Source organism: Oryza glaberrima, chromosome 3 (genome assembly GCF_000147395.1).
Source record: "Oryza glaberrima chromosome 3, OglaRS2, whole genome shotgun sequence".
Taxonomy (NCBI): Eukaryota; Viridiplantae; Streptophyta; class Magnoliopsida; order Poales; family Poaceae; genus Oryza; species Oryza glaberrima.
This window is the reverse complement of record NC_068328.1, coordinates 31524233-31548837: the sequence shown is the minus strand read 5'-3', so window position 1 is coordinate 31548837 and position 24605 is coordinate 31524233. Positions and strand designations below refer to the sequence as shown.

The 24605-nt window shown below is 46.7% G+C and overlaps 5 protein-coding genes and 1 pseudogene across 6 annotated transcripts; 3 read left to right on the top strand and 3 right to left on the bottom strand.

Annotated features, from left to right (window-relative positions):
• The first annotated feature begins 225 nt into the window (after positions 1–225).
• LOC127766410 (uncharacterized) lies at positions 226–2696 on the top strand. The gene is made up of 3 exons (XM_052291453.1): positions 226–402; positions 493–1908; positions 2682–2696. The coding sequence occupies exons 1-3, from the start codon at positions 226–228 to the stop codon at positions 2694–2696; spliced, it is 1608 nt and encodes a 535-aa protein (XP_052147413.1).
• A 1415-nt stretch (positions 2697–4111) lies between these two features.
• LOC127766146 (proline-rich receptor-like protein kinase PERK4) lies at positions 4112–6611 on the top strand (annotated as a pseudogene).
• Positions 6612–7261: 650 nt separating this feature from the next.
• On the bottom strand, positions 7262–14236 carry LOC127766147 (glucose-6-phosphate isomerase, cytosolic A). 2 transcript variants are annotated; one of them, XM_052291212.1, is made up of 24 exons: positions 13872–14236; positions 13616–13675; positions 13401–13477; positions 13236–13317; positions 13085–13132; positions 12656–12811; positions 12481–12577; positions 12340–12382; positions 11870–11937; positions 11684–11768; positions 11562–11610; positions 11269–11341; positions 11139–11199; positions 10424–10490; positions 10296–10352; positions 10149–10202; positions 9929–10057; positions 9363–9426; positions 9183–9256; positions 9044–9097; positions 8871–8939; positions 8063–8152; positions 7790–7897; positions 7262–7660 (listed from the first exon to the last, which is right to left on the bottom strand). In XM_052291212.1, exons 2-24 carry the CDS (start codon positions 13664–13666, stop codon positions 7613–7615), a joined length of 1704 nt encoding a protein of 567 aa, XP_052147172.1. In that variant the 5' UTR covers positions 13667–13675; positions 13872–14236; the 3' UTR covers positions 7262–7612. The 2 variants fall into 2 exon arrangements, with proteins under 2 accessions (XP_052147172.1, XP_052147173.1); XM_052291213.1 differs by lacking the exon at positions 13872–14236 and adding an exon at positions 13767–13833.
• Positions 14237–17323: 3087 nt separating this feature from the next.
• LOC127766409 (uncharacterized) lies at positions 17324–18742 on the bottom strand. The gene has a single exon (XM_052291452.1). The coding sequence runs from the start codon at positions 18740–18742 to the stop codon at positions 17324–17326; it is 1419 nt and encodes a 472-aa protein (XP_052147412.1).
• A 330-nt stretch (positions 18743–19072) lies between these two features.
• Positions 19073–20476, top strand: LOC127766408 (uncharacterized). The gene has a single exon (XM_052291451.1). It carries the CDS (start codon positions 19073–19075, stop codon positions 20474–20476), a length of 1404 nt encoding a protein of 467 aa, XP_052147411.1.
• Positions 20477–20856: 380 nt separating this feature from the next.
• LOC127766671 (uncharacterized) lies at positions 20857–24430 on the bottom strand. The gene is made up of 5 exons (XM_052291786.1): positions 24166–24430; positions 23838–23932; positions 21893–23734; positions 21696–21810; positions 20857–21615 (listed from the first exon to the last, which is right to left on the bottom strand). The coding sequence occupies exons 1-5, from the start codon at positions 24305–24307 to the stop codon at positions 20978–20980; spliced, it is 2832 nt and encodes a 943-aa protein (XP_052147746.1). The 5' UTR covers positions 24308–24430; the 3' UTR covers positions 20857–20977.
• Positions 24431–24605: the final 175 nt, after the last annotated feature.

Sequence of the window (24605 nt, the reverse complement as noted above, 5' to 3'; positions counted from 1 at the left end):
TAAAAACCCAACTCACTGAAACTGGGCCCAGCCAAACGTGGCCCACATCCCAATCAGAGTTATGCACAAGTTTAAATGCGCGATTTGTAGGGGATTTGGTAGATAAGATCGCAACTTACGCTAACTAAACGCAAGAATCAAGGAACGTAACAAGAGAGGACTCGTGAAGGGCTTATACATGTTCTCCTGATCATCAGCAGCAAAGAGAGCCGGCACGAACCCTAGATGGCGAATAGGCCAGCCGCCGCCATGGACGAGTGGGTCATCCTCAGCGACGGCGAGAGCAACACGGCGGCGGTGGTCCTCGACGGCAGCGACGACAGCGACGGCACCGCCTCCTCCGACGACATCGACACCGCCGCCTCCGATGTCTACAACTACATGGCCAGGTCACGCCCCCTCGTCTCCCACTTCGGCGGCGGCGGCGGCGTCGATGGCGGCGCGCCGCCACCGCCGCTATTCTATGACGGGCCTCTACGAGCCGTCGTGGAGGCGGCGGCGGCGGCGGCGCCACCAGCGCCTCCGAAGTTCGTGAAGGAGGTTAGGTACTCCTATGGCGAGGCGCTCTCGATCGGAGGAGGGGATGAGATCAAGCAGAGGCCGGCAGCTTCGGAGATCGAGGCAACAACTGAACGCTCCATCGACGCCGCGAGCCAAGAGGACACCAGCTGCGAGATCGGTAACGCCGGCGTTGTGATCTGCGACGGCGACGTGGTCGAGCACACGGCGGACGTCGACGGCGGCGGCGCGACTACCGATGACATCTCCGTCGTTGATGTCACCGACGTGGCCGAGCAATCGGCGGATGTCGACGATGGCGGCGCGACCACTGATGACAACTCCGTCGTTGAAGTCACAGACGTGGTCGACAACACGGACATGGCGCATGTCGACGACGGCGGCGCGACTACTGATGACGACTCCGTCGTTGATGTCACCGACGTGGGCGAGCACACGGCGGATGTCGATGGCGGCGGCGCGACCACTGATGACATCTCCGTCGTTGAAGTCACCGACGTGGTCGACAACGCGGACATGGCGCATGTCGACGACGGCGGCGCGGCTACTGATGACAACTCCGTCGTTGAAGTCACCGACGTGGCCGAGCACACGGCCGATGTCGACGACGGCAGCGCGAGCACTGACGATGGCATCGCCGTCGTTGAAGTCACTGACGTGGTCGACCACACGGCCACGGCGCACGTCGACGACGGCAGCACGAGCACCGACGATGGCATCGCCGTCGTTGATGTCACCGACGTGGTCGACCACACGGCCAAGTCGCATGTCGACGACGGCGGCGCGGCCGCTGATGTCATCTCCGTCGTTGAAGTGCCACCATTGACGACAGTATCAGCCGCTCCGCCGCCGCCGCCGACTACGAGCGAAGTCGACGGCGAGCATGAGAGCAGCATCAGATCGCCTCCTACTCCTGCAGTTGCGGCTGCATCGAGGGCTACTAATCCGCCGCCGCCGCGACGAAGGACCTCCCGGGCGCTGAGACTGCCCTGGAGGTACAGACCGGTCATCGACGAGCACAAGAGCAAATCTGGCGACGCGCCACCGACTCCCCCCGCAGTGATGGTTTCACCGGCGGCGACTTCTCCGCCGCCGCTTGATGCAAGAACGTCCGGCGAAGTCGACAAGTCCGTGGTGGTGATCAACGACGAGCCTGTCCATGTGCTTACTGCAGCAGCTGCTGCTGCAGCAGCAGCAGCAGCAGCAGCGATGAAAGCAACGGCGAGCGACTACGGCGGGAAGAAGGACACGGCGCACGGCGGCGGTAGCAGGTGCATGGTGATTCGGGAGGTCGGGGAGGAGGAAGAAGCATCACACCATGCCGCCTACGAAGCTCGCAGGCGCGCCGAGGCGTTCCACGCCACCATCAAAGCCGCCGCCGCCGCAGAAGCTCCATCCCAGCCGCCGCCGGCCGATCGCCGCCATGGCTCGGGGCAGTCCGCCGCCCTCGAGGCTCGCACCCAGCCGCCGCCTGCTACCACCAACACCGCCGCAGAAGCTCGAACCAAGGTGGCCACGGAGCGACGGCGTGGCTCGGAGCCGAGCGCGGCGGACATGGCGGACTTCGCCATAGCCTACCTGTTCTCCTCCTCGTGCATGATCCTCTACTCGTTTCTTCTTGCTTCGTATTTCTACTAGTCTAGCTAGTTATTGGCTCGATCGAAACAATCGTATTACTATTGGCAGTTATTTAATTAGTTTGGATAATTGGATTTCAGCACTTTCATATCAGTAGTCGATTTGAAGTTTTGAACTATTATGTTTATGATTATGATTTTGTATTCGGTAGTATTGTCTCGTCGTTAAGGAATTGGATCGTTAAGGAATTGGATCATCAGATTTACGATTATATATGGTTCATCTTTCCGTATATGCTTTATTACTTGTGCTAATAGCAAAATGCATATTCAATTTTTTTTTTCATGCGCTTACGATGGTGAGTCTTTCCTCGATCAAATCAGGGGCTTCTTAATTGTTTCAAATGTAGATACCGTGATGTTATAACTTAGTATCAAATCAGGGTGCTTGACTTTATCGTGACATCAACAATATAAAGTATTACCGTCCTATAAAAGTTAAATTTCTACCTTCCTTCGTCCTATAAAAGTTAATTTCTACCTTTGAATCTTTATCTCATAAAAATTGTATTTTTATTAATGTAGCACCTGGCAAATTGATTACATTAAATATGTTTCCTTGTAATTTCCCTTTCTTCCATCTCATCTCTAATACGTTGTCTCAACCTTCCTTTTAATTAAGTTTATATATGAAATGTGTGCATGTATTGTTTTCATTAAATAAAGTTATTATGGTTATTTGTGTATCCTCCTAATATATGTCCTTAATATCCTAAAAAAATTATTTTTCATGGGATGGAGGTAATTTTTTTAACCTTATAATGAACAGAAAAAAGAAAGATAAAAACACAACCGCAAAACGTCCATTAATGTAAAAAACACATATCCGTAGAAAGTCATACACCGTACTTTAAGTAGAAAGTCATACACCTAACTTCTTTTAAAATTAACTTATCTATTGTATTATTAATATAGCACGCACCATGTTTTTGTGGAGGCTATAAATTCCACATTAATTGGGGAAAAATAAAAAAAGGTCTTAACCATTGAACTATTGTGATTTGAGATTATAACGGTATAAATTGATTGATATAGTTGTATAAAATACAATTATATTTATAGAAATATAAATTGAGAGTTGTATATGAAATCTAGGTATTACAGGAATAGAAACTAAGAGTTGTATATGAAATCCAGGGATTATAGAAATATAATTTAAGAGTTATACATGAAATCCACATGGTGGTTTTCCGGCCACGGGTTTTTCGGCTAGCTCCACAAGGTGGTGGGCTAGACGATCTGGGTTCGAAGCCTTACTCCTTCTAATTATTTGATATTAGGTCTTTTCCTAATATTTCGTATTTTTTTAAATTCAAAGTTAGGTTATTCCTTAATATTCGCGTCTTTTTAAATCTAAAGTCTCAAAAAATAGGAGCTAAGAGAAACTGCGCGGGGGCAATCCTCTAGTTTCTCTAAGAAAATAGTAAGTAATCTTGATCTTCTCCTAATTTTCATTAATAGAAAGAAGTATTTAAAAACAATCCTAGAGAGCTCCTAATATTTTCATTAAAAATATTGAAAACAACCTTAAAAAAAGTTACTCCCTTCATCTAGTTTTGATAGTCATATTTCCAAATCTAAAAATTTTATTTTTGATAGGCATATTTCACTTCAACAACCTATTATCTTAATGACTTTCTCAGATTTAATGTATAACTTTCCATTCTTCCACATAAGATTGGCTACATAGGCGTCAAGAAACGTAAATATCAATGAATCGCTTGTTTACGAGGAATGACTAGTAGTATGTTTAAATAGATGATAAATAGAATTACTTATCCTTAGCCTGTGTGCTAAGATGAAATATGACTATCCAAAATAGATGGAGGGAGTAGTACGCAAGAAGCATGGAGCTGAGGCTGAGCATTCCATCACGTGCGAAATATTTACGCCATGGCATGCGAGATACTCCACTAGTAGTACGATTTACGGAGGGAGAGGTATTGGGATGTCCACGGTGGCATTCCTGCGATGGCATCCTCACAAGTCAAAGTCACGGGCTGATCAGTGCGGATGAGGTAACCAAACACCAACCAGAGACACTCCGCCCCCCACAATGGCGGCCGCATGGAAACGACAGCGCCGCGCGCCGCCACCGCCACCCAGCAACGCGGCCGCCTAAGTACCTACCCCTCCCTTCCTCCTCCTCCTCCTCGCCGGTGAGCCTATGGCGGTGCGGCGGAGCACGATATCGACGCCCGGCGAGACGGATTTGTGATCGCGCGGCCATGTCGATCGTCCCGCCGCCGAAGAGCAGCCCTCCTCTTATGGCCGCTTCGCCGTCGCCCACCAATTCGTCCTCGTCCTCCTCCCCGGCGCCATCCGTCTCGCCTCCACCGGCGCCGTCGAATCCACATGGCGGCGGCGGCGGCGCACCCCCGCCGTCGCCGGCCAGGGTCCCCTCCCCGCCGTCTCGCTCCTCCGGTGGCGGCTCCGGCTCGGAGGACGTCGCCAGGTCGGCGCTCGCCTCCGCGCGCCGCGGCGGGTACAACGCCATGGTCGAGATCGTCTTCGCCGCCGTCGGGGCCGCCGCGCTCCTCGTGCTCCTCGTCGCCGCCTGCCTCTGCTGCTCGAGGAAGACGGCGCCGAGGAGGAAGAGGAAGAAGAAGCCTCACAACCCCGTCACGCATTTCGACGCGGACACCTCGGGATCCAAAGGCGGCGGCGGCCGCGACACCAGCGGGCCGAAGCCGCCGCCACCGCTGCCATGGCTGGCCGAGCCCCGCGCGGCGCCGTCGACGAGCGACGCGGCGGGGATGAGCAAGGGGACGTTCACCTACGAGCAGCTCGCGGCGGCGACGGGGGGCTTCGCGGAGGAGAACCTGGTCGGGCAGGGCGGGTTCGGGTACGTGCACAAGGGGGTGCTCGCCGGCGGCAAGGCGGTGGCCGTGAAGCAGCTCAAGTCCGGCAGCGGCCAGGGGGAGCGCGAGTTCCAGGCCGAGGTGGACATCATCAGCCGGGTGCACCACCGCCACCTCGTCTCCCTCGTCGGCTACTGCATCGCCGGCGCGCGCCGCGTGCTCGTCTACGAGTTCGTCCCAAACAAGACCCTCGAGTTCCACCTCCATGGTCAGTCACTCGATCACTCTAGCTTACCACGCCATTGCTGCCTCCCTCACCTCGCTGCAAGATCAAGAAACATCCAATTCTTGTTGGTTCAGGGAAAGGCTTGCCGGTGATGCCATGGCCGACGAGGCTGCGCATTGCGCTCGGGTCGGCGAAGGGGCTCGCCTACCTACACGAAGACTGTGAGCACCATTGCTCCAATAAATTTGATGTTTAAAAATGTCTACGATTTTTCATATCTGAATTGAAATTGCATTTGCCATTTTGACCATGAAGGCCATCCTCGGATCATCCACCGCGACATCAAATCCGCCAACATCCTCCTCGACAACAACTTCGAAGCAAAGGTAACATTTCAAATTGCTGCAGATTTTCCTTTCTTTTAAAAAAAATTGCTGCATTTCAAATTGCGGCATCCGATTATCTGATGGTTTGTGTCATTTCAGGTGGCGGATTTCGGGCTGGCGAAGCTGACGTCAGACAACAACACGCACGTGTCGACGCGCGTGATGGGGACGTTCGGGTACCTGGCGCCGGAGTACGCGTCGAGCGGGAAGCTGACGGAGAAGTCGGACGTGTTCTCCTACGGCGTGATGCTGCTGGAGCTCGTGACGGGGCGGCGGCCCATCGACGCCGGCGCCGCCGACCACCCCTGGCCCGCCTCCTTCATGGAGGACGACAGCCTCGTCGAGTGGGCGCGGCCGGCCATGGCGCGCGCGCTGGCCGACGGCGACTACGGCGGCGTCGCCGACCCGAGGCTGGAGGGCAGCTACGACGCGGTGGAGATGGCGCGCGTCGTCGCCAGCGCCGCCGCGTCCGTCCGCCACTCGGCGAAGAAGCGCCCCAAGATGAGCCAGGTATGTCAGTGCCATGTGTCATGACCATCGTCTCCGGCGCCGGCGGCGCCGCCGCCAGCCGTGCAGGGCTCACCGGAGATGAAAATCGGTGCAGATCGTGAGGGCGCTGGAGGGGGACATGTCGCTGGAGGACCTGAACGAGGGGATGCGGCCGGGGCAGAGCATGGTGTTCGGCACGGCGGAGACCGGGGGCAGCATCAGCGAGGCTTCCGGGTCGTACACGTTCGACATGGACCGGATCATTCAGGAGGCGACGGCTGCGAGGCTGGAGTCCGGCCGGCGAGACGATGTGTCTTTCTCCGGCGAGATGAGCGCGGAGTGGAAGCAGCCTCCGCACCGGGTGAGCAGGTAGCAGCAGCTTCTGAGTTGCTGGGTATCACTTGGGGTGGCCATGTGTGGTGTGGGAAGTCAACTAACACAAAGTGTGCCCAATTTTTATTGGAAATATTGTTGGATATAGAAAGAGGAGGAAATGGTTTGATTGTTCCATTAAATGAAAGAATCGATAAATCTGCTTGCAGATTTTGAATGAGAAACAGAATCTAGGGTGTGTTTAGTTCACGTCAAAATTAAAAGTTTGGTAGAAATTGGAACGATGTGACGGAAAAGTTAGAAGTTTGTGCGTGTAGTAAAATTTTAATGTGATGGAAAAGTTAAAAGTTTGAAGAAAAATTTTAGAACTAAACTCAGCCCTAGTGAAGGGCTAACAGAATACAGAACTGAATTTTGTTTCAGGTTGTTCAAATGACTGACAGTGTGTGATTGTCAAATTCTCGAGACATTCGCCTGAATATAGCAGTAGCAAAATAAGTGTAAGTGGCAGCATACACAGATGATACGGTCATCGAGAAGGTACCAGTTTAAAATTTGGTTACTCTCCAAAACTGTAAAATTTCTCCCAACCAAAACGTGTAAACACACAAACAGCTTTTCAAACCAAACAGTAGTAGTATCCTATCTTACTATAAAGTTATCCCCTACTAACTCCTTAAGCTTAACATGCAAAGATGCCACATCATCATCCACTAACACAAACATGTTAAATTATCATCCAACATAATTTACATAATGTTTCAATGTATATCTTTATGCAAAGATGTCACATTATCATCCACTAACAATCATCACATTTAAACATCATGCAAACATACTATATCTTTATAGTTTTTATAATTCAAGAGCTTTTCAAACACAAACATGTTAAATTATCATCCAACATAATTCACATAATGTTTCGATGTATATCTTCGTACTAAATTCTCGCAGCAATGCGCGGGGTTTCACCTAGTTTATTTAATGACAGCTTCCTCATGCTGACACGACTTGATTTATTTATTCAACAACAGTTTCCTTTTTTTTTCTTTTCCATTTCGTTTCCTGGAGGTCGGAGTAAAGGAAAACAACGAAACTACAGTACTGTAGAACTGGCTGTAAGCCTGTAACAACTCCAAAACGAACTTAAACTTATTACAAGATATGAAGACTCTAGTAATCTTGTTTTACTCAAGACAATAGCGTGCCAAACGTGTCGTGTCAAACTTTCGGCAGTGTGGTAGTGTTGTAAGGAGTGGATGGCTCAACCTACAAAACAGATTAAATTCCAACATAAATCCCTCAGTTCTAGGGTATGAGCTGTCAAGAACACTTAGGAAACTAAATTTAATTATATAACATGGATAATAAATTATGATGAACTATCAAAGAACGTACAGCAAGATATCGTGTCAGCAAACTTGTAGTACTGCTGTTAAACCCCAGGACAGGCTTTCCTTCAACGCGGGATGCATGTAGAGATTTTCTCACTTGAGAGGCAAGAGACTGACACGAAAAAAAAATACAGACAACACAGTTCAGTCTTCAGATGAAGAAAATAAGACAAACATATGCCTGGGGAAAGTTGAGAGTCACACATGCTAGAATTGAAGCCAAAAACTAGACCTTCAAACAAAATGGAAATATATGTATAAATATTCAAGCACTAACCTTGCCCAGTTCCACTCCCCACTGGTCAAATGAGTTTATTCCCCATAGGAAACCCTGGACTGCAATCCGGTGCTCGTAGATGGCTAAAAGCTGAAAAGTAGAATTTGCTAGTGCTTAGTACGTCTGTAGAAAACAATAATGCAATTTATAGTAAACCAAGTATTATTCCTGGTAATTTGGAGTCAACCAAATACTCTTCCAAAGAAGACATGAATGAAAAAGGATGTGCATGGATTTAATAGCTGGTCCAGATCATGTAAATTATAACTCAAAGGATTGCATCATGTAAAAAAGAAAAAACTATATTCTAACAAATGTTGTGCCATATGATTACAATCAAGAAAGGAAAATGATGAAGCAGCACAATTTTATTTCTCTGCTCACATGCTGCAGTGGAGGGGGCAGCTGCACACAAGCTTTACTATCATAGGTCTAACAAGCAAAGTAGCTTGCCCACTGTCCTGCACGTCAATTCATCTCAATTTCCCCCCTTTTTTTACATAAAAAACAGTTGATTTGGTATTAAACATAGCAAGAAACCGGCGTAGTCATGTTTTTTCTTGAGAAAAATGGAATATGCTGGTCAGGCTTTCCTTTTTTCGACGCTGATGGTCAGGCTTTCCTCATGAAGAAGAGAAAATACATTATATATATGAGCCATTTTAGGGCACTCCATCTTTACCTCCATAGAGGTAAGAGAGCCACGGCACAACTCTAAACAAGATCAGAATCCTATTGGTGAAAAGAATTGATATGGTTCAGGACTAAACTTGCAACTCTAAACAAGTGTCCGAATGCATTTGCATACCTGTCCAATCTCATAAGCAGATAATGAGGGCAGCAATAAACTAAGCGATGGTCGGTTGCCCTGAAAAGTCTGTAACAAGAAAGGACCAAGAAAGCACTGTCAGAAGCTACATCTATAGCTGCAAGCATAATGTCTTGGGAAAACTAGACAAGGAATGAGTGAATTATTATTACCTTATGAGGGATAAGATGTTCAGGTACTTTCTCGCTATGCAGTTGTTCAGGAGTCTGGAAATACCCAGTGAACTGCTGTCAGAAACAACAAAAAGAAACAGCTCATGGAAAGTGAGTATATCCGAAATACATCATTTACCTTTCCATAAGCAAGCGCATCAGGCTGAGCAAAGAAATTGGACATCAATTCGTCATGATTGCTCACAATTTCCCCTAAAAAAATACGCACAACATAGGTGTTCAACATGCAGTTGAAGAATCACAAGGTCAACATGCAACATATTAAGGTTTGAAAGAAAAAAAGGATCATGTACAATACCTTTCAAGTAAACAGGTTGCTGGCTTTTTACGACACCGATAAAATCACAAGGAATAACTCTTCCCTGGAAGTTTAGGCACAAGTATTATCAACAAAGATGTTTTTTCTTTCATAAAAAACAAAGATGGATATTCACAAATAAGTTTCCTAACTAATTCTTCTTTTCCTTTTGCATTATTAGATACTTAGAAAGGTAAGAACTAAGAAGTCAGTGTTACTGAGATAACTTAAAATATTTTGTTGAAAGAATGACAACGCAGACTGAAAAACACAGTGCTGATATTGCATAGAGCTATAGAAGAAATCAAGAACAAGACAAGATAAATGTACAAGGTAGCATGGTCGCAATTTGCATAATCCATTCATAAAAGTATAAACATATTGATGCAAAAGGACGATGGCATAATAAATGGAGCATATCACAAATCAGCAAAGAGAAAAAGAAATGCTGTACGCTAGCAAAATATCATCAGCTCTAAGCACCATGGCATTGTCAAGCTTTGCATACCTTAGATGCTAGTCAAGTAAGTCCTAGATCATAACATGCTAGATGTACCAATCATTACCTGATGGATTAATTGATAGAAGCTGTGTTGCCCATTGGTTCCAGGTTCACCAAAATCAATTTCACCACTCTCAAAGGGCAGTTGAACACCATCAATGGAGACACCCTTTCCATTACTCTCCATGCTAAGCTTTACACCATAATGAGCACATGTTATGACTTAGAAATAACTGGACGAGAATGCAATAATGGAACTGGGAAAAAGGAAGCTAGTGAAGAACCTGCTGAATATGCGGTGCAAATTTCTCAAGTGCTTGGGAATAGGGCAGTATTGCCTAGAAAAAAAAACATTTATATTAGAGATAGCACCCAAATGAAGGCATGGGTCAATTCGTAATTGAAAATACGATCGGGACAGAATTTCTTACTCTAGCTGGATATCTGAGAAATGAAACATTCCACACACTCAGCAAACCAAGGAGTACCTACCCATAAATGATAAGAGCCTGTTATAAGGGTGGTTGGCAACAGTAAACACAATAGAAAAGCCACTTACAGGAATATTTTTCTCAAATGAAGATGAACGAAAGTGTTTGTCGATGCTGGCTGCACCCTCCAAAAATCTTCAAAAGAAAAGAATTATTAATAGAGCACCATCTATCATCGAATTTTAGCCTCAAGGCCCTCCAACTTGACCAAGCGAAAAAATTATTAAAGAATTCCAGCATAATTTAATCATCATATCATCGGATTTTACTTTCCATAGAAACAAGAAATTTCACACTGTACATCAGTATCCTCATTATGACCACATCCTACATAATTTCCACAGTACCACAAGGACCAGAAGATACATTCTGCTGGACAAAAAGGGACCCCAGGTCTTATATTTCTGTGTCAAGGCGACCAGTGATACGTATAAGAAGTATGAAACAATACAAAAGGGTATCCTGATTTAACAAAATCTTTTCCTAGAACTTGAAAATAGGTATAGTTATTAGCACTCACCTATCGGTAAGATAAGTCTGCAGTATTATTATCATGCTATAAGCTTTTCTGTTTCTAGTATATCATTGTTTAGTGCCACAGTGCCATTGTTTTTCAAAGACTCTAGCATAATATGTGTATTGCAAACACAAGAGGGCCAAAGAAAACAACAAATTATTTTATAGTAATGAAATTGATCCTATGCTGCAAATTTGAACTCCTAACGGTATTGTATTATCTATTTGTAATTAAAAAAAGTAGACATTTATGAATAGATAGCATACTTCTGAACAATCGGAAAGCCATACTGAAGAGATAAGGGCAGGACACCAACAGCACTGCAAACTGCAACATAAGATTAAAGTTACAAACAAACATAAGGTATGCATATTTTTTAATTGAAAAAATTCTCACCACTATAGCGGCCACCAACCCAGTCCCAAAATGCAAAAGCATTTTTCGGGTCAATTCCAAACTTCTCCACAAGCTTCAAAACAAGAAAAATGTATAGATGAAATTTCATCATATTACGATAAACAGTACATTGATGAATAACACTACATTTGTAGTATGAAAGCATAATAGCTGAACATGTCAACGATGCAAGTTCAACACAATTTATAATCCAAATGTGACGTAATTTAGAATGCAGAAAATAGATTAGATCAAGTGAAATTTGAATCGAAAAATAAAAGCTCCAGAAGTACCTCAAGATTGGTACTGACAGCAATCATATGTTTTGCAACAGCATCAGGTCTGAATCAATACATTTAGGATCAGTCACGATGATAATGGACCCGAAAGGTGTTTCAGGTGCTAATAAACTAACCCAAGATTAGAGACAATCCACTCCTTAAGAGTTCGAGCATTTAACATTGTTTCAGCTGTTGTGAAGGTCTTCGAGACTACCACAACTGCAAGTTTTTACACAATTAAAACTTCTGCAGATATTCGTAATGTCTGACAGAACACCTGTACTGAGTGTTAGTATGAAAGAGCAAAACATGGTGATTACCAAGTGTTGTTTCAGGATCTAAATCTTTGATGCTTCGTGCAACATCAACAGGGTCGACATTTGCAAGACTACAAGATAACCAAAATTACATATAAATTAATCAATGAAAAGCATTGTGCATGAGTGATATAAAAATATGGAAACTGAATAATAGAAACAGTAAAACATCATCCAGATTAAGATTAGTGTAAATTAAAGTACTCAGCATAGCACAAGACCCTATATAGCATAGAAGAACAAGATCTAACAGGAATCGTGACTGATTTCACAAAGTAAAAACTGCTGGAACAAATTACTGAGAAGACATAAAGGCAGAGGTAATACTATGATCCAGTAGAACAAATTGCTGGAACAAATGGTGCTCACATTAGTATTAGAAATATGCCGCAGAAACATACAGTTCACAAAGCATTGAATAGAATTGCTGTTTGGCAGCACATTACATTTGAAAACCTGTCATACACACTTACAATCTTAATTGCCGCCCTTTGGCAGATTCTGCAGCTTCTGGATCTGAGATTTAGCAAGACTTTCAGGGTTCGCCAGATCATAATTTTCGGTAAACAGTCAGAGTCTGGAGAACATAAGAATGAACAGTATAAAAAGTTCACCTGTCTGGAGGGCAGCATGCACAAACAGAGGACCAAGAAAGCTACCACCTATTCCTACTGACACAACATTTGTCAATGCTTTACCAGTTGCCCCAACCTACAGTATAAATAATAGCAGTAATCAATCTTCGGTGTTCAAAAACATTTGGTGAGTTCAAGAAAATCTTCAACTTACCCATGATCCACTCCTAAAAGTTTCTGAAAATTGCTTGATTTTATCTTTTACACCCCAAACTTCGGGAACCACATTGACCCCATTGCTATTTATTACTTCGTCTCTTGGAGCCCTTAGAGCTACATGAAGCACTGATCTGTTCTCTGTGCTATTTATCTAAGAAAAAAGAAATCAAGTAATGTTACAAATGCATCACAGCAACTTCAAACAATGTATATGGAATGGGAAACTTAAAAATAGTCCAAACGTTAATACTAAATTATGCATCAGATCTCAGAACAACTAGTCAAGCTTTTTACTAAGCAAAATTACATGCAAGCTATGTGTACCCAGTGTTCATGGAAAGACACTCTCTTTAAATATGATGAAATTACTGAATAAACGTCCCCCTCAGGAGACTGAACATCTTTTGCAGGTCATGATGCTTACCTTGTCACCTCTAAACATCTTCTCAATCTTCTCCTTGAGCTTTGCAGCCTACAATAAATTGGATAGGGATATTATCCCAAATTACTATTCAGGAAGACCAACCCCACCATATAAATGACACCAAAACCATAATACATCAAACAGGTCTCACCTCGGCCAATTTAAACAGCTTCTCCATGGTTTCGCCAGTCGCACGCTGCCTCGAGTAATCCAGATATATGCCTTCATACTCACTGTCAATCAACAAGCACCTGAGAAACGAAAGCAGAAACCAACACATGCAATGCAACAGCAGAAAAAAGAATTCAACCCTTACGCTGTCATTGCCTTGCAGCGCTCAACATCATGCATCAGATGGCGCAGGTGCGTTTTCTGAATCTCCCCAACATGCGCCTGCTCCCCGCACCAAAACACGAAATCATAGTGAGCTCTACCAATCTAATCGAAGCATATACATCGAATAAAAGCGGCAGCAATGCGAGCACTCAAAGCTTCGCGCGCGTATGATAACAGAGCGATCAATCCACGCACCTGGAGGCCCTTCCACTGCTCGGTGTCGCAGATGAGCGCCGACGACGCCATGGCTGCTAGCTGCAACAACCAAAAAAAAAAAACAACAAAAATCACCCAAACGATCAACGAAACCAACCAAATCATCAGCGCAAAACGCATCCATCTTCACCGGAAATCAGAACCAAAGCGGAATCGAACGAAATCGGCAGAAAAACCAGATGCGATAGCAAACAGTAGAGAGCAAAAATAAATTCGTGGGGGCGAGGAATTATACCGTGGGGGGAAGAAGCCGATCGGTGGGTGAGGAAGCGGATCCGCGCTTCGCTTCCTGCGAATTACTAATTTTTATATCTCAGATTTTTTTTCCTTTTTCCAATTTCTTCCCGTGTCTTCCGTCACCGTGGGCTGAAAATAGTAGGGCTCCGCGCCTCTGAATTGGGATATCCGGTTGATATGGTGGTGGGGGACGACGGTGGCGGTGGCAAAAAAAAAAAGAAGTGCAGACAGATGTACTACTGTTGCTTGGTCCACCGTCCACCTAGTCTCCTAGGCGGCGACCGGAAACCGGCGGCGACGAAACGGCGGCGGGGGGGACGGTGTTGGCCCGGAAGGTCGTCGGAGTGCCAGCCAATGGGAGAAAACTGACCGATGGGAATAAGATCATTCCCCCATTATCTTTTATACTTTTTTTTAACTACACATTACAACGCACACTCATAACGCACATACACTCACTGTTACGAGCGCACACAAACCCTATCACTATAAGCATCTTCGAAAATGAGCCGGCAAATTCTGAAAATTAACAAAGTCACCTAAGACGTCTCGCTTTTAACGGGTACATCGCCTATCACTGAAAACACAAAGCCGTTAGTGTCAATCAAATTTAATGGTTAGCTTAGGCTATGTACAAAATAATTATTAATCATCATTATAATCTAAAGTCGATATTTATTTTACTGTTATAGCCTTGTTCTGTTATAGATTATAATCTTAACTTTAAATTTTTCATACCCTATATTGTTTATAGCAACAGAAAGAAAACTTAAATGTTAATTTAATAATGTTATTTTCACCAAATAAAATTTAATTTATAATAAAATAATTATTGATCAAATATTGAATTCTTTACATGTGTGCCTACGGAGAGAGTAATAATTACTAAGGACAAATAAAATGTTTAACTAAAATTTACCTGAAAATCAAACTTCGGGATGCTAGAGAAACACCCTGGGATCTTTCGGCTAGCTCCACAAGATGGTGGGCTAGACGACCTGAGTTCGAAGCCTCACCCCTTCTAATTATTTGATATTAGATCCTTCCCTAATATTCTTCAGCCAAAGACAGTACGGGCTTTGTTCGGATTATAAGATACGGGCTTTGTTCGGATTATAGGATAGGAAAAGTATAGGAATAGGAATAGGAAAGGAATCTAAGTGTGAAACAGAGAATTTTTTTTAAAAAAAACTTAGGGATGCTAGACCAATCCGTTTTCATCCAAAGACAGTATGGGCTTGTTCGGATTATAGGATAGGAAAAGTATAGAAATAGACCAATCCGTTTTCAGCCAAAGACAGTACGGCCTTGTTCGGATTATAGGATAGGAAAAGTATAGGAATAGGAATAGGAAAGGAAACTAAGTGTGAAACAGAGAAATGAAAAATCAAAGGAATACAAAGTTGAGAACATTCAGATCACAGGAAATTGAGTGCCTAGAATTGCATGCAGGAAGAAGAATAGGAAATGAATCTAAGTGTGAAACAGAGAAATGAAAATCAAAGGAATACAAAGTTGAGAACATTCAGATCACAGGAAATTGATTGCCTAGGATTGCATGCAGGAAGAAGAATAGGAAAGGAATCTAAGTGTGAAACAGGGAAATGAAAATCAAAGGAATACAAAGTTGAGAACATTCAGATCACAGGAAATTGATTGCCTAGGATTTGCATGCAGGAAGAAAAAAAAAGAGCTCAAGGATAGGATTTGCATGCAGGAAGAAAAAAAAGAGCTCAAGGTGGATGTATTTTTCATGTACTTTTCTTGTGAACTCAACATCAAAGGAAACTTTCATTTGGATTTCCTACAACCAATTTTCATGATCTGAATGACAAGAAAGGAAAAAATTCCTATGCACAATATTCCTCCAAAAATCCTATGAAGATCCTCTAATCCGAATAAACCCTACATGTGAGGGGAAAAAGAAGAGGTACCCAACCTTTGATAACGCTTACATTACCATATTGTAGTTATATAGTTGTAGATTAAGTGTCAGTGTTTTTTCCAACCATTTTTCTTTCGCGAACACACAAAAGACATTCCATTTGGTTCATGTAGGATAGTCCTACTTTCCCTTTTCTATCTTACCTATCACTAGCTATAAGTTAAATTGTTTATACTGCATACCTTACCATAGCTGGATCTCTACAACCGTTTCATTTAGCTAGGCTGCATCTCTCACAAGCTTGTTTCATATCTACACAAATATATGTTTTGCTACATATTTCTCACTAGTGCATAGATTAAGTTGTTTTCTCTATGGGGCAGAGGATGTGGATTGGCTCGTACCTGTACGGCTGTACTCTGGTTGTCTGTACTCCGGTTGTTTTCTCTTTTGCTGAATGACTCGTGGTGTAACCGATGCAACAGTCCATCTTCTACTCCTTCCGTTTTAAAATAAATTAATTTAAGTTGTATTTTATACTATAGACTTATGAATTACTACCTTACTAATTATTTGGTAGCATCAAAACTAAGATAAGTTTTGGCACTACCAATTCTTTGGTAGGATTTTATTGTATTGGTTATATTTGAATTGCTACCAATATGAAACTAACATGTGAATTATAGTGTAGAATGCTCTAGATTGATGTCAAATTTAACATGAGCATTACCAATAAATTGACTTCAATCCAAACCAAACATAAATATTACTATTCAAACTACCAAAACATCGGAAGAGCATTTTTTTTGAAACCTAAAACGTGGGAAATTAGCACCTATTTTTTAATAATGAGAGAGAAACTAAGAAGGAAATTAGCAACTATTTTTTTGATAATGTGGGAAATTAGCACCTATTTTTTATATAATGAGAGAAATTAGCACCTATTTTTTAGATAAGGGAAATTAGCTAATGTGGGAAATTAGCACCTATCTTTAGATAATGAGAGAGAAACTAAGAAGTAAATTAGCACCTATGTTTATAGATAATGAGAGAGAAACTGAGAAGGAAATCAGCACATGTTATTGAATACTATTTTTTTAGATAATGAGAGAGAAATATTTTTTTAGATAATGAGAGAGAAACTGAGAAGGAAATCAGCACATGTTATTGAATAGAATTATAAATAGATAATGAGAGATAATGAGAGAGAAACTGAGAAGGAAATCAACACATGTTATTGAATAGAATTATAAATAGATAATGAGAGAGAAACTGAGAAGGAAATCAGCACATGTTATTTTATTGATAGAGAGAGAAAATGGTAAGATAACCCACGTACGAGACATGACTCGAACACAGGCCGGTCCAAACCCTGGTAGCGCTGCTACCACTTGACATCGGAAGAGCATGTTTTGGTAGCAATCTAAAAAGATCCTATTGCTAACTTATTATGGGACGGAGGAAGTAATACAACATCTCAAAATAAATTAATTTAGTGCGTTGATCAACTACTCCAGCATCTCAAAACTGGAGGGTAAACATCAACCTGAAGGAAATGAGAGTTTTCATATCAGAAAATGCTTCATGGATTGGAGCACAGAGGCCAGATCTATCTCGTGCAAGCACAGTTCCGAGGGTCTGCTCATTTTGTCCCAGCGCCGCAGGATGAGGCACTCTTTCGACGCAAGGTGGAGTAGGGCGATGAGCACGGTGTCCAGCACCCGAACCTGCATGAGCACGGCGCCGCTCACGAGCCCCAGTCCATGGAAGCAAACGACGCCCATGAACATGTCGTGCCCGGCCTGCCTGTCGATCGCCAGCCTGCTGATCACCACCTGCCTGCTCCACCTCGCCGCCGGCGACCCCCCCTCCGACGATGACGACGACGACGATGGCAGCAGCGTCCACTGCGATATCACGAGGACCTCCGCGACGATCAAGCTCAGCTCCCCGTCCGGCGACGGCGAGGGCGCCAGGATGATCCCGTCGGATTGCCACCCGAAGGGCTTCATCCTACTGAGGCAGTCCAGCGGCAGCTCGATCCGCGACGCACGACGGCGGCCGGCGCCGACGTCCACGGCGAGGATGTGGAGGTCGGCGGTGAACCCGCCCAGCCTTTGCGGGCACAGCCAATACACGGCGTTGCGGCGGCTGACGACAAGTGGGCGATGGGCGTAGAGTGGCGATGAGATCGGGTGAGGTAGTTCTTCCATGGCGCGGATGGCTCCCCACTTGCCGTCCTCCGACGAGAACGTCTGGGTTTGCAGCCTCTTGTCCATGACGAGCAGCTCGTAGCTGCGGCCGGCGCCGCCGGTGGCGAGGAAGGCCGGCGGGTAGTCGTCGACGACGTCCGACATGGGGAGGCGGGTGGTGTCGCCGGTGAGGCTGTTGCAGATGCACAGCTGCTGACGAGGAACGGTGCAGAATGCACGGACGCCGACTGGTCTCTCCCGGAGGACGACGAGGACGTCGCGCGACGCCACCGTCTCCGAGTGCTTCAATTCCGAGTCGTATGACTTGTAGATAGGGAGGACGGGTCGGTACGACGACGGCGGCGGCGGCTCGACTATGTGGCCGAGGAACTTGCCGGAGATGGCGAACGGAGCAGCAGCGCCGCCGGCCGCCGACTGTGGGTCCTCGACGATGAGCACGGGTGGATCGTCCAAGCGAGCGAGCTTGTAGGAGACGGCGAAGAGGAGGGTAGGGTCGAAGCCGGCACCGTTGGCGGCGGCGCGGAGGGCGAGGCGGATGCGGCGGAAGGACGGGTCGAGGATGGCGCGGCGGATGGACTTGCCGGCGGCGGCGCAGCGGACGGTGGTCGCGGCGTCCAAGCGCGCGACGATCTCGAGCAGGAGATCGACCGGGAGAGTCGTCGTCGTCCGCGCCTCGGCCGTAGCCGCCGCGCGTGCACGTAGCCGCTTTGCCGCTGGCTGCATGGCAGTCTCGTCGAAGCACGAGCCGTCTCGTAGGCGTTTTGCTGCCATCTATCCCGGCACGTATGGAACAGGTACTCTCTCGTTGGAAGGCACAATATGCGTCTGTACTGAGCTACTCAGGCAGCGCCAAATATGTAGTAGTAGTACAAGTAAACCGATTCCAACTAGCTATACGTCTCGTAGCTATACGTCTCTTGGTCGAATTCATTGGCGGACTCCAATACATGTACAAATCGGTTTCTCTATTTTATATTATATAAATCACTTTGAATTTTCCTTTAATCAATTCTTTTTTAGTTTCATCAAGTTTATAAAAAACTTAACAATATCTATAGCCGACTGCATCGTTCGCTGTTCGCCGATCTCCAAACTCCGGCCATGTCGACGAAGCGCCGGCGAGCTTGCGTATGCCCGAACGAGGTCACCACATCAACGGGGTCAACGGGAGACCTGCACGCGTGCCACGAGACTGGGGCCGCGGCCGGCGATCGGTCGTCGTCGCCGTCGCTGCTGGATCTCCCGCTCGACGTCCTGCTCGAGATCGTCGCCCGCTGCGACGCCGCCACCGTCTTAAGTCTCGCCGCCACATGCAAGGCCCTCCGCCGCATCATCCTCGGCGACGACTTCCGCCGCCGCCTGGCGCTCCAAGCTGCCGCCAACGGCGGCTTCGACCCCGCGCTCCTCCTCGGCGTCTCCTACCGGCTCCACGAGCACGGCGGCGCGGAGGATGATAGACGTCTCGTCCAGGCATACGGCCGCCGCGCACGCTTCGACGAGAGCCTGCTGGGATCGTTCACGCCGGTGGCCTCGCGCGATGGCATTCTCGTCCTCCGCCGCGAGCACCGGGATGCGAGCTCCGGCGGCGGCGGCGCTGGCCAACTTTGTGCGATCAAGACTCGACCACTTGAGCTGCTCGTCTGTAGCACGCTCACCGGGAACACGTCGTCGCCTCCTACCCTGAGCTTCTGCGACGACGACTTCACCTACCCGCCCGCCTTGCTCACCGTCGCCGGCGCCGGCGCCGGCTGTTCCTTCGAGCTGCTCGTCGCCGACAGTCACCTGACAACGCAGACGTACCAATCACAGAACGGTAAATGGGGCGCCCGCCGTGCCATCGCCATGCCCCCGGACCACCCGCGGCTCGGCGCGCCGGTGGACGGCTGCAGCGCCGCCGTCACCGGACGAACCGTACACTGGCTCTGCCATAAATCCCGACCAAACTCCGGCGAACACGCGTTCGTCGTCCTCTCCGTCGACGCCGACACCGCCCGGGGGACGGTGACGGAGCTGCCGCGTGAATGCATTGGCGGGAAGACCGGCGCCTTCGACGTCCACGGCCTCCATCTCGCCGGCTCGGCGGCGGACGGGAGGCTGAGGCTGGTGGCCGCGGGGATGCAGGCCATATCGGTGTGGACGCTGTCGCCGTCGCCGGAGGCGGAGGAGGAGGCCGATCGGTGGAGCCAGCAGGCGGTGGCGATCCATGTCCAGCGAGGGATCGGCAAGACTCTCTTCGGCGAATCGTGGAAGCCGATACGCCTCGACGAGTCCGGCAGGCTGCGGTCGACGACACGATTCATGGGGTTCACCGAGAGGAGCGGCGTCGGGATCCTGTGGATGGAGGGAGGCGGCGGGCTCGCCCGGTTCAGCCTCGCGACGGGAGAGCTCGCCGTCCTCCGCCGCGCGCCGGCCGCCGGCGGCGTGCGAGACGCCGGCCATGTCTCGTGCGTGTTCTTGCATGAGGTAGACTTGGCATCCTTGCTACGAACCATGACATGCTTGTGATCCACGGCGGCGCGCGCTGCCTCGCCGCGCGCCGGCGCGCGAGAGCGATAGCGAAACAAAATCCTCCATGGGCCAAACGGAGGCCCAACAAATGGGCCATGATATTGGGCTCGTGTGCTTGGGCCCGTAAACACGATTCGGCCCAATGTTAATCGTAGCAGACCTGCCCGGTCGACGGCGACCCTCTCCGGTGACGGATCGACGCTGCAGTTGCGACAACTACAGAAAACTGTTAATGTTCCAATGACAGCGAAAGGAGGTACAAGCAGCAATAAATCCGAGAAAGAAAGCACACAGATAGAGATGAGGTACTAGTAGTCAAGACAGGCAGAGAATGCTGCTGCTCAACGCACGTACAAATTCCTCTATGTACAGAAATCTTGCAAAAATATATGTATATATTTACTTGGAAACCTTGGTAAATATACAAATCTAACCTAAGATCAATCACTTTCAGAAATCAACTCTTGTATCACGTTTCAAAGTCAGTCTGACACTCACTCAGGCCTCACAGGCACAGCACCCATGGCGTACTGATAATTCAATTAGCTCCCTTGCTACATCTGTGATCATGCCACCCAATATGTTCTTCTCCAAATCCCTGACGACTTCATTTCTCTCAATCGGAAGGTCAGAAATGCGGTTCCAACCGAAATCCCACATCGAGTTAGCATCCGGATGATTGTTTTGCATGTCCCTGTGAAGTATCATTCGCAAATTTTCAGCTGTGCAATCTTCACCCAGATGTTGAGATTTCTTGGAGATGTTCAGGCTCTCAATATCTCCATCCAGTTCCATGATAAGATCATCCAAGTATTGCAATTTCATGTTAGTTGTGTTTGCCATGCTAACTTCTACAATTGCCTCAGTTCTTTTACCTTTCTTTCTGATAACTTCCCGCGCTATATCTGAAAAAAGAGAGCTGCCTTTCTCTGACCATCTATCTGCACTGGCATTGACAAAATGTACAGGGACAGGATTTCTGACAAGAGCCTTTGCAGTTTCAAGCAAGTATTGATCCTTTAGCAACATTCTCATAAGCAGTAACTGATTCTCTGTGAATGAATCACACGAGACCACATGCATCTTTTGGTCTTGCAAATCCGTTGGATTGCTGGTCTCTTTGGCATCACCCAAATCTGTAATAAAGCATTCAGTGTTATACATGCAGTAGATTTTCAAAAGTTCATTTAACAGAAACTGGTCAAGAATATGATACCATCCAACGGTTTCTCTTTAAACTCCACTAATTGCAGATTTTGGTGATGTTCCCCCTCTGTGAATGTCTCTGGTGTTTGTGTAGTTTCACTAGCTGTATTAGAACTTGTGTCATCCTGCACTTGCAGAAAAGAAAACACATTTCATTAGACTGATATGATGGGTGCACAAAGTATTTATGCAGGATGACAAACTTACATTTGTTTGAGTTACACTCTGATCTACCACATTTGATCTATCACTTGCATGCACATCAATTGAGGTCACTTCAGTTATTTGCTTCATAAATTGGTCTGGGGAAGCCATTCCAGTTGTTCTGCTGTCTTCCACCATTCCTGCAAATTGCTCAGAAATACCTCCATCCCCATGGCTATCTGATGGCTTGACAATATCATTATCTTCTTCATGCTTTCCATTCTCTTGCTGTATCTCTGCAGTATATGGGAGAATTTTCAATTGTGTCGCTTCTGACTTTGTTGACTTCTTGTGCTCTAAGTTCTGAATGCCTTCTTTACTCTTCATTTCACGATATTTCTGAGATTTCTTTGGCATGCTATGTACATCTGTCTGTTTATTGTATGATTGCCGCTTCCGTTGATCTGTTTTGCCGTTCTTCCCTCTTGCTGCATTCTTGATTTCAGTAGTGGCAAGGTTTTCCTTGTTAAACTTAACTCTAGTTATCTTAGATTTATCCTCACTGTCTGTGCCCAGCAATTGTTTCATGCCTGTAGTTTGCTTCTTCCCTGTTGTGCTCTCTTCTTGAATAATGTGCTTCTCTTCAGTGACTTGTCTTCTGCCTGAAATTTTCCTAATTCTTTTCAGAAAATCCATCTTTTTCCCTGCATCGGTGCGGCATCCAACATTCGCAACCTTCTGCTGATTAGTTTCTTCAGTCAGTTTCTTCTCCTCATGGAGTTGTTGTCCTAGACTACCTCTTCTCTCTGCATTCTCCATTTTGCTTAACATTTGTCTCATGGTTTGCCTTGTTTGCTTATCAGCCGCAGGAATCGATGAACTATTAGACACCTGCAAATTAGCACTTTTGTATACTTCATAATTTTTCAGGCCAATCTTCCACTCACCTGGCAGCAAATTCATGTTGTGTCCTTTGGATGACACCCTTTCTGAACCTATAATCTGAATCGGCAATCTGCCGCCGACCAAATTCGTCCTCCTATCCTTTCTTGACAATGCTTCAGGTTTCACAAACTTCTCCATGCCCTTGTTTGCTACCTTGGTTGATGGAAGATTGTCCAATCCCATCAGCTTGGCAATCACATTAGGCATCCTGACTTTTGCATCATCCTTGTCAGCTTTAGAAGCATTGCTCCTGGAATTGTTGCCTGTAACAGTAGAGACCTGCAAGACTGATGAGCTGTTTGGAGTACTGAAACCTTGTGAATTCTTGTGAGGAACTATCTGCATTGACAGACTCTTCGAGTTCTTGGCTTGCTCGGCCTCTGAATCCTCATCAACAATCTCCACCAGCCTTGTGGAACTCGGCGAACGCGCCGAGTTCTTCAAGTTCTCCTTGCCCTCCAGTAGCAACACCTTGCCATTCCCGGATCCTTCCATGTAATCTGATGCCTCCTGAAGCATCACAAGCATGCTTAGTGACTCCTCCAAATCCATGGCTCCTCCGAAGAGCTCCCTCCCAATGTCAACCGAGCTCCTCCTGCCCGTGTCCCTCGCGCCGCCGCCCGATGAGTACGCCATGAGGATGTCATTGAGCTTCTTGACGCCGATCGCCACCTTGCCGACGTGCGCGCTGGGCGACACGAGGTGGCTCTCCGGCATGGCGTGATCCGTGTCCCTCAAGAAGACGGAGCCGTTGCGCGACACGAGCTCGATGTTCTGGAGCTTGCCTCTGTTGCTGAGAGCGATTGCCAGCGCCATCTGCACGTCGATGCTGCTGTTCGCGGGCTTCTGCTTGGCGCTGCCTCCTCCTTGGAATGGCACGATTTGGTGCGAATTGACGACCGGCGTGGCGCGGTGGCGCGGCTTGCCGGCTCCGGCAATGGCATTGCCGCTCTGTGGGTGCTGTGATCACAGAGCAAATTGGGTAAAGAAAGCTAGAAAAAAGTGAAATGGGAGATGAATTTGGGAGCAGATTGGTGAGTATCGTTTGGAGTTCTTTGCTTACTGATCTGTTTGCTGTTGCTTCTGCTCTTCCTGCTCGAGGAGCTGCTTGTTGTGGCTTCTGGCTTCGATGTGGCCTCTGAGAACTCGAATGAGAATCTGTACAGACGAGTGCAATTTCAGAACTTCTGCAGTATGTTCAGTTTCAAGAAAATTTACTGTTCATCGTAATTTCGCGTGCCATTGGAAAAATAATTAGCAAAAATAAAAGGACAGCGTTTATCTCACTGACAAAAAAAAAATTATCTCCACGACTGATATCTGAACATGAATTCTTCAGAATTCAGAATTCAGAGAGGACGAACTCAAAGAAGGTGGGGAACACAACGTACCTCGAGGAAGAACGGCGGCGTTGGACGACGACGTGCGCTGCGGCGGCGCCGGCGAGTCGAAGCCGAGCCTCTCGCGGCGGCGCCGGAGGTCGAGCAGCAGCTTCTGGGCGAAGTCGGAGCCCAGATCAGGCACCTTGGCCATTGCCTCCGGCTCTCAGGGAGAAGAAAACACCCTCCTCTCCCTCTCCCCTGAAGCTGTCCTGCACCATGAAATCACAGCCAGTTTGTTGCCTGAAGAACAGAAAAAAGAAAAAGAAAAAAAAAGTACAGTGTAGTTTTCCTCGAGTTGGTGAGTCACTGTGTTCAACCTCTCATTATCCTGGCTCACCTTTTGCCTTGATCTGCTTCAGTGAGTCTCCTACAGTGAGGTGAGATGTCTCATCTCATCTGGGATGATGCATCGTGTTCAGTGGAAGATTGCCTTGGAAGTAACACATCAC